This window comes from Corvus kubaryi, unplaced genomic scaffold, assembly GCF_017639235.1.
Source record: "Corvus kubaryi isolate FWS band 111438036 unplaced genomic scaffold, C.kubaryi_AGA036_p1.0 37237, whole genome shotgun sequence".
NCBI classification, from domain to species: Eukaryota; Metazoa; Chordata; class Aves; order Passeriformes; family Corvidae; genus Corvus; species Corvus kubaryi.
The window spans coordinates 304,720-311,217 of record NW_024581068.1 but is presented as its reverse complement, the minus strand read 5'-3'; the positions used below and the strand labels follow the sequence as shown (position 1 = coordinate 311,217).

Genomic DNA, 6,498 nt, shown 5'->3' with positions numbered 1-6,498 from the left:
AGCCCCTCCGGTGCTCCCCGGTCCCGCCCCGGCCGCGCCCGCGCCACGTGACCGCGGGGCGCGCCCTCGGGGCGGGGCCGACACGCCTCCTCGCTGCCCATTGGCTGGCGCGAACACGCCCCCTTCGCCTATTGGACGGCCGCGCTGTCTGTCTCCTCCCCCGCGCGGGGCGCGCTGGGAGTTGTAGTCCTGAAGGTGCGGCGTGCGCGCGGCTGCAGGTGAGCGCACCTGAGCACAGGTGAGCGCAGGGGGGGTGTCCCTGTGCCCGTCCCCAAGTGCGGCGGGCACACGCGTGGGTGCGTGCGCGCGCAGGGCCAGGTGCCACGCGCGCACAGGTGTGCGGCGGGCGCAGGTGTCACACGCACACGCAGACGTGTTTATCAGCTCCGGGTGACACGCACACAGGTGTGCGGCGGGCGCAGGTGTCGCGCACAGCCCCCCACAGGTGCGTGCAGCAGGTGAGGGGCCACACCTGTGCGTGCGGGTCCAGGTGCCCCCCGCGCGCAGGCGTTTATCAGCTCCGGGCGCCGCACGCGCGGGCAGCGGGCGCAGGTGCCGCACACCTGAGTGTGCAGGTCACCGGTGTCACCCCCGTGTCCCGCCCCCCGCGGTGACTCCGTCGGCCCCGGTTCGGTTCCCGGCACCGCTGACGCGATTTCCTCCCTTTCTGGCAGCGCTCCCCGGGCGCAGGAAACCGCCGGCGTTGGGGGGGGGCGCGCGGGGGTTTTGGGGCGAAACGCGGCCGATTTGGGGCTGAACAACCCCCGCCGGTGGCAACAACCCCCGTCCCCCCGGAGCGCGGCCGGTGCCGGGGATTCGGGGGGCTGGGGACGGCACCCGGGCTCTAATTACACGTTTAATGAGATAATAACAATAATTACAATAACAATAATTACCGGCCCTTCGGCGGCGGCGCTTTCCCGGCGCGGGCTCAAACTCGTCCCAAATCCCGTCCCGCTCCTCAAGCCCGCGGACCCCGCAGCGTGCTCGGGGCTCCTTCTCGCTGCCCAAATCACCCCGCTCAGCCAAATTCCGCCCGTTTAGGCCCAAATTCCCGGGGCTGGAGCGTCACGGCCCGGAATAGCGCGGGAGCGCTGCCAAGCCATGACGGCGGCTGAGTAATGGGCTGAAGTCATCCCTTCCCCATCCCGCGCCGCTGGCACAGGGAAAATCACCCCTGACATCACCGCGAGGGGCTCGAAAGGGGCTGGGGGCCGGCGGGGGCGGCCGCAGCCGAGGGTCCCCCCGCGGGGTCGGGGCGCGCCCCGGTTCTCGGTGGGTTCGGGATTTGCGCTTCCCCGGCCGGTCCCCGCTCGGGACGGGGCGGGCGCGGGGGACTCGCGGCTCGGGGCGGGCGGCGGGACCCCCCCGGCCCCGCGGGACCCCCGGTACTCACCGGCGGAGGCTCGGGCCGGGCTCCGGGGCGGCCGGAGCAGCGCGCGGGTGTCGCGGAGCGGGAGCGGGACCGGGATGAGTCACCCCCGCTCGGGGAAGTGGCGTGTGCGAGGCTGAGCGGGGCTTGCCGAGCCATTGACTCTTTCCTTACCGGAACGGACGCGCTTTTGGGGGTTCTCCCCCCTCCCCCGAATGACTGGGCCGGACTTTCCAGGCCCCAAGCCCCCCCCTCCCCGGGCGGGCGGCGCGGCCGGAGCCACTCCGAGGTTGGGGACAGCGCAGGAGGCTCTGGGGTCGTGGTCCTGTTCCCCTTCGTGGGGTCCCCGGCCGCTTCCAGGGATGCTGCCCCTTGTCCCTGGACCGGGAATCCCAGTCCCACGGCACCGGGGCCTCTCACACGCTGGGGACGGGAGGGGCTCAACCCCAAAGCAGCCCCCCGAGAATCCCCCTCCCCCCGTTCCGACTGGTGAAAGAGGCCCGGAAAATGGTGAAAAAAAAAAAAAAAATCCCCCGGTGACTCATTTTGGGCCAAAAAGCCGAGAAAGCAGAAGCGGGGGGAAGTCGTGTGGGGCATTCGGCTCCTGTCCCCCCCCACCCCGGGGTAGGAAGGGGGTGAAGGAGCCGCGGGTGACACTGGACCCCCCCCCCCCCCCCCTTTCCAGGAAGGCTCCCGCCCTCTCGGCGATAAAACCGGGATTTAACGAGAACGGGGAAAACAAACAGCAAAAAGCCCCGCTCGGGTTTTTATTCCCGACTCCCGTTTTCGTTCGGGTTGGGATGTCCGGGGCTGCGGGATGCGGGGGCCCTGCCTCAGTTTCCCCTTGCAGCCGGTCCAGCCTTCCGGGACGCTCCATCGGCTCTGGGATGGACGGGAATTCAGGAAGAAATGGGATTTTAGGAATAGATCAGGTTTCAGGGTCCCGGGGGCAGCTGAGCACCCCTGGGTGGGACTCAGCCCCCGCTGGACTCCGCTCCAACGGGAACTCCAGGGAAAGCTCCTCCTCCAGGGGGTGTTTAGGGTTTAATCCTGGAGGAAAAGGGGAATTGTTGGGGTTGGGAGATGTGGGGCGGTGAGAGGGGGCACTGAAATTGTCGGGGGAGGAAGCCCAGAGCTGCTGCTGCTGGAAAAAAGAAGGAGGAAAAGGAGGAGAGGGAATGCGAGGAAGCAGAGAAGGGGAAGGAAAAGGAGCGGGAAGGAAAGGGAAAGGAGAAAGGAGAAAAGGAGGAGGAAAAGGAGGAGAGGGAATGGGAGGAAGCAGAGAAGGGGAAGGAAAAGGAGCGGGAAGGAAAGGAAAAGGAGAAGGGAGAAAAGAATGAGGAAAAGGAGAGGGAAGAAGAGGAAGCAGAGAAGGAACTGAAGGAAGGGGAATGGAAAAGGAGAAGGAAGAAAAGGGAATGGGGAGGGAGGAGAAGGAAAAGAAGATGGAAGAGAAGAAGGAACAAAAAGAGAAGGAGGAAAAGGAAAAGAAGGGAAAGGAGAAGGAAATTAAAAAGGGGAAGGAGGCAAAGGGAAAGGAGAGGGAGGAGATGGAGGGAAAAGATGGAAAAGGAGGAGGAGATGAAGGAAAGTGAAATGGAAAAGGAGAAGGAGGGAGAACCAGCTCGAAGCTGCTGGGACCGGCCCTGGCAGCCCCCGCATCCCCCGGGACGCAGGGACGGGGTCGTTGTCTCCGGGGGTCTGGGGGGGCTCTGAGGTTGGAATTCTCTCCCCCTCCGGGGCTCGAGGCCATCGGGGCGGGCGGGGAACCGCAGCTCCAGCCCGGCGCTCGGAACTCGGGATATGAAGCCGTCAAACACCTCCCTGGGTTCAATTACCCCGTAATTAACCACGTAATCACCGGGAAACTGAGCCCGGGGAGAGTCCCCGGGGCCGAGGCAGCCGCGGCGGGCGCGGGGGGTCCGGGAGGTAAAACCGCCCCGATCGGGGGGTGCTGGGGGCTCTGGGTGCCCCCGGGGAGGGGTCTGGGGGCTGCGCTCACCTCGAGCCTCTGCCAGGGCGGTGGCACTGCCCCCCCCAGCCCGGCCCTGAGGGTCTTTCCACGGAGAGCTCATTAGCGGGGCACTAATGAGGCTTACCGAGCTCAGCCGGGGCGTCCCAGCACCCACAGGAGCCATCGGAGCCCGGCCACGAGCCCGGCGCTGCCGATCCCGGGCAGGGATGCGCAAATCCAGGGGGACGCGCACCCGGACAGGCGCCCGTGGCCCCGAGCAGCCCCTGCGGGGTGCGGGCTCAGCCCCTCGGGGCGGGCACGGGCCCTTTGTCCCGTCCCGGATCCCGCCGGGCTGGGGCGGGCGCGGAGCGGCTCCGGTTCGGTGCCCGCGCAGCCTTTCCCGACCCGTTCCCAGATCCGATCCCGCCCCAATCCCGACCTGGAGACCCGGATCCAATCCTGCCCCAGCCCCCTGAAGTTCCCGGGATCTCCGGCTGCTCCTGCTCCCAGAATTCGGCTCCTGGATTCCCATTCCCGGCTGCTGCTCCAGGCTCTGACCCCCCTGGATTCCCTTTTTTTTAGGGAGCTGCCCCCCACCCCACTCTGGGGTCACTTTGACCTCTCCCTGATTCCGAGGACTCCTTCAAGGCCCCCCTACAAAGTCCACAGCTGTTTTATTATCCTTAAACAGTACAAAAAGAGGGAATAATTCCAGGGAATGGGAGCCAGGAGTAACAGTCAGTCCAAAACCTGGGAATTACAGACAGGGAAGGACACCTGGAGAAGCCTTTTGGGACACAGAGAAGAAAGTTTGGGACAGGAAGGAAATTTTAGGACACAGAGAAAAGTCTGGGACACAGACAGGAAATTTCGGGACACAGAGGAGCCCTCGCTGCAGGAGGTTCACAGTGAGACGCAGGAATGGCACAGCCCAATCCCAGGGAAGAGCTGCTGGATCCCAGCTGGAAGTGCTGAGCCGCTCCCTCTGTCCAGCCAGGACATCCCAGCCTGACTTCCAGGTCTTCCCGAGGCACAGGGAGCAGCGGGATTTCGGGATTTCTCGGCAGAGGGGAAGCATCTGCCCCTGTAGGAGTGCGGAGCGAGGCCAGCCCGCCGGGAACGCCCGAGCTGCGGCCTGGGATCATCCCAGGGCTGCTCCAGAGCCGGATCAGTCTCCCTGTTGCACCAGGATATCCGACAGGTCCTCCGTGCTCTGCAGCTTCAGGTTCTGGGAATGGCAGGGAAAAGCTGAGCTGGGCAGAGGCAGAAGGAATAAATCCCCCAGGATGAGGCTTCGGATGGAGCCCAGCCCCTCCTGCCACTGGCTGGGGGCTCCTCCCAGGAACACGGGACAGCAGCAGGAATTTCCCCATGGAAAGGGAAATTTTTCCATGGAAACCCCCGTGGAAAAGGTCAGAAGGGGCTGCCCAGGGGAGGTTTGGAGTTGCCATTCTTGGAAAGGAATCCCAAGGAATTCCTGGATGTGGCACTCGGTGCCAAGGTGGGGATCGGGCACAGGTTGGAATCTGTGACCTTGGAGAGCTTTTCCAGCCTCAGGGATTCTGGGATTCCGCTCCTTTCTCCGGAGCCTGGAATGCTCACAGCTCTGGGACAGCCCCGAGGACGGGGAGGCACAGCTGGGAATGCTCCAGGTGCTGCCGTTCCCGTTCCCTGAGCTGTATTCCATGGAATATCCGGCACTGACGGGAATGGCTCCCTGCTCTCACCTTCTCGTTGGCCAGATGCAGCAGGCACACGAAGGCCAAGGGCACGGAGAGGTTGGTGGCCATGGCAGGGGGGAGCCTGTGGAAAAGCGGGATCGGGATCGGAGCCCCGGGAATCCCAGAGCAAAGCTCAGCTCCTCGGCTTTGCCAAGCTGGATGTGAGCACAGCTTCCCTGGGATTTTCCCTGTCCCATCCCCATCCCAAACCTGTGGAGCAGCTCCTTGGTGACGTCACTCAGGACCTTCTCTCCGGCCACCGCCGCCGTGTCCGGCTCTTCCCCGGCTCCTCCCACCTGTTTGGGAAAATCCCGGCACTGCAGAGCCCAGCTCCGCTCCCCGGCATTCCAAGGAAAACCCCTGCAGCCTGTCCAGCTGGGAGGGAAGGAAGGGCTGCGGAATTCCCTGCAGGAATTTCTCACCTCTTCCCCCGCTCCCGTCAGCAGCTCCCACATGTTCCTCTTCAGCCTCCTCATGTCCATCTTCTTGGCGGTCCTGGCGTACTGGATGGCGATCCTATTGATCTGAGGGAAGAATCCGGGATCGCCTTCAGGATCATTCCCGATTTTCCATGGCAGTGACAGGAGCGCTGCAACAGTCCCGGTGTTTAACCCGGGAATTGTTCCTCTGGGAATGCCGATCCAGAGGCTCCGGGGGTGGGGAGGGAGCTCCCGGGATTTTTAACCCTGGAGGTGCTGAGAGGTTTTTGCTCCAGCCCTGCCCAGGGAGGAGCTCCCAGTGCCAGGGAGGAGCTCCCAGTGCCAGGGAGCAATTCCCAGCGCCAGGGAGCAGCCCCCAGTTCCAATGAGTAGCTCCCCGTTCCAGCGAGGAATTCCCAGTCCCAGTGAAGAATTCCCAGTTCCAATGACCAGTTTCCAGTCCCAGTCCCAATCCCAGTCCCAGACCTTCTGGGGCTCAGCGATGAGGGTCAGCTCTCCGTAGGTGGTGACGTCCCCGCCGTTGATGACCCCGTTGACGACCCCGTTGATCCCGGTGCGCTCCGGAGCCTCAGGATGAGCGGTGAGGTTGAACTCCCCGGCCTCGCCCTGGAATTCCGCGGGATCGGGGTCGTCGTCGCTGTCGGGGTCCTGGGAGGGGACACGGAGGGGACACCTGGGGTCACCTGGAGGAGCCAGAGGCAGCAGGAGCCGCTCCGGAGGGTGGGAATTCCCACCCAGCTTCCCATGGGATTGGGGTTATCCCAATGGAATGGAAGTTATCCCCCTGGGATTGGGGTTATCCCAATGGAATTGAGGTTATCCCAATGGAACTGAGGTTATCCCCATGGGATTGGGGGTTATCCCAATGGAATTGAGGGTTATCCCCATGGGATTGGGGTTATCCCAATGGAACTGAGGTTATCCCCATGGATTGGGGGTTATCCCCATGGGATTGGGGGTTATACCCATGGGATTGGGGGTTATCCCCATGGGATTGGGGGTTATCCCCAT

The 6,498-nt window shown here is 64.1% G+C and overlaps 2 protein-coding genes across 3 annotated transcripts in view; both read right to left on the bottom strand.

Moving 5' to 3' along the window:
• Positions 1-1,499, bottom strand: part of ARID5A (AT-rich interaction domain 5A) — a 7,228-nt gene extending 5,729 nt beyond the window's left edge. Inside the window, exon 1 of one of the 2 annotated variants that reach the window (XM_042023174.1) lies at positions 1,397-1,499. The gene's annotated coding sequence lies outside the window, so the exon portion shown is untranslated. Of the gene's footprint in view, positions 1-896; positions 1,245-1,396 lie in introns of those variants that run through there. The other variant, XM_042023175.1, reaches the window with a different exon arrangement.
• Positions 1,500-3,981: 2,482 nt separating this feature from the next.
• Positions 3,982-6,498, bottom strand: part of NCAPH (non-SMC condensin I complex subunit H) — a gene marked incomplete at its 5' end in the record, with an annotated part of 5,913 nt that continues 3,396 nt past the window's right edge. The window contains 5 exons of the mRNA XM_042023177.1: positions 3,982-4,554; positions 5,054-5,129; positions 5,258-5,343; positions 5,470-5,571; positions 5,953-6,243. Of these exons, the coding sequence (XP_041879111.1) occupies positions 4,495-4,554; positions 5,054-5,129; positions 5,258-5,343; positions 5,470-5,571; positions 5,953-6,243 (615 nt within the window). The remainder of the gene's footprint in view (positions 4,555-5,053; positions 5,130-5,257; positions 5,344-5,469; positions 5,572-5,952; positions 6,244-6,498) is intronic.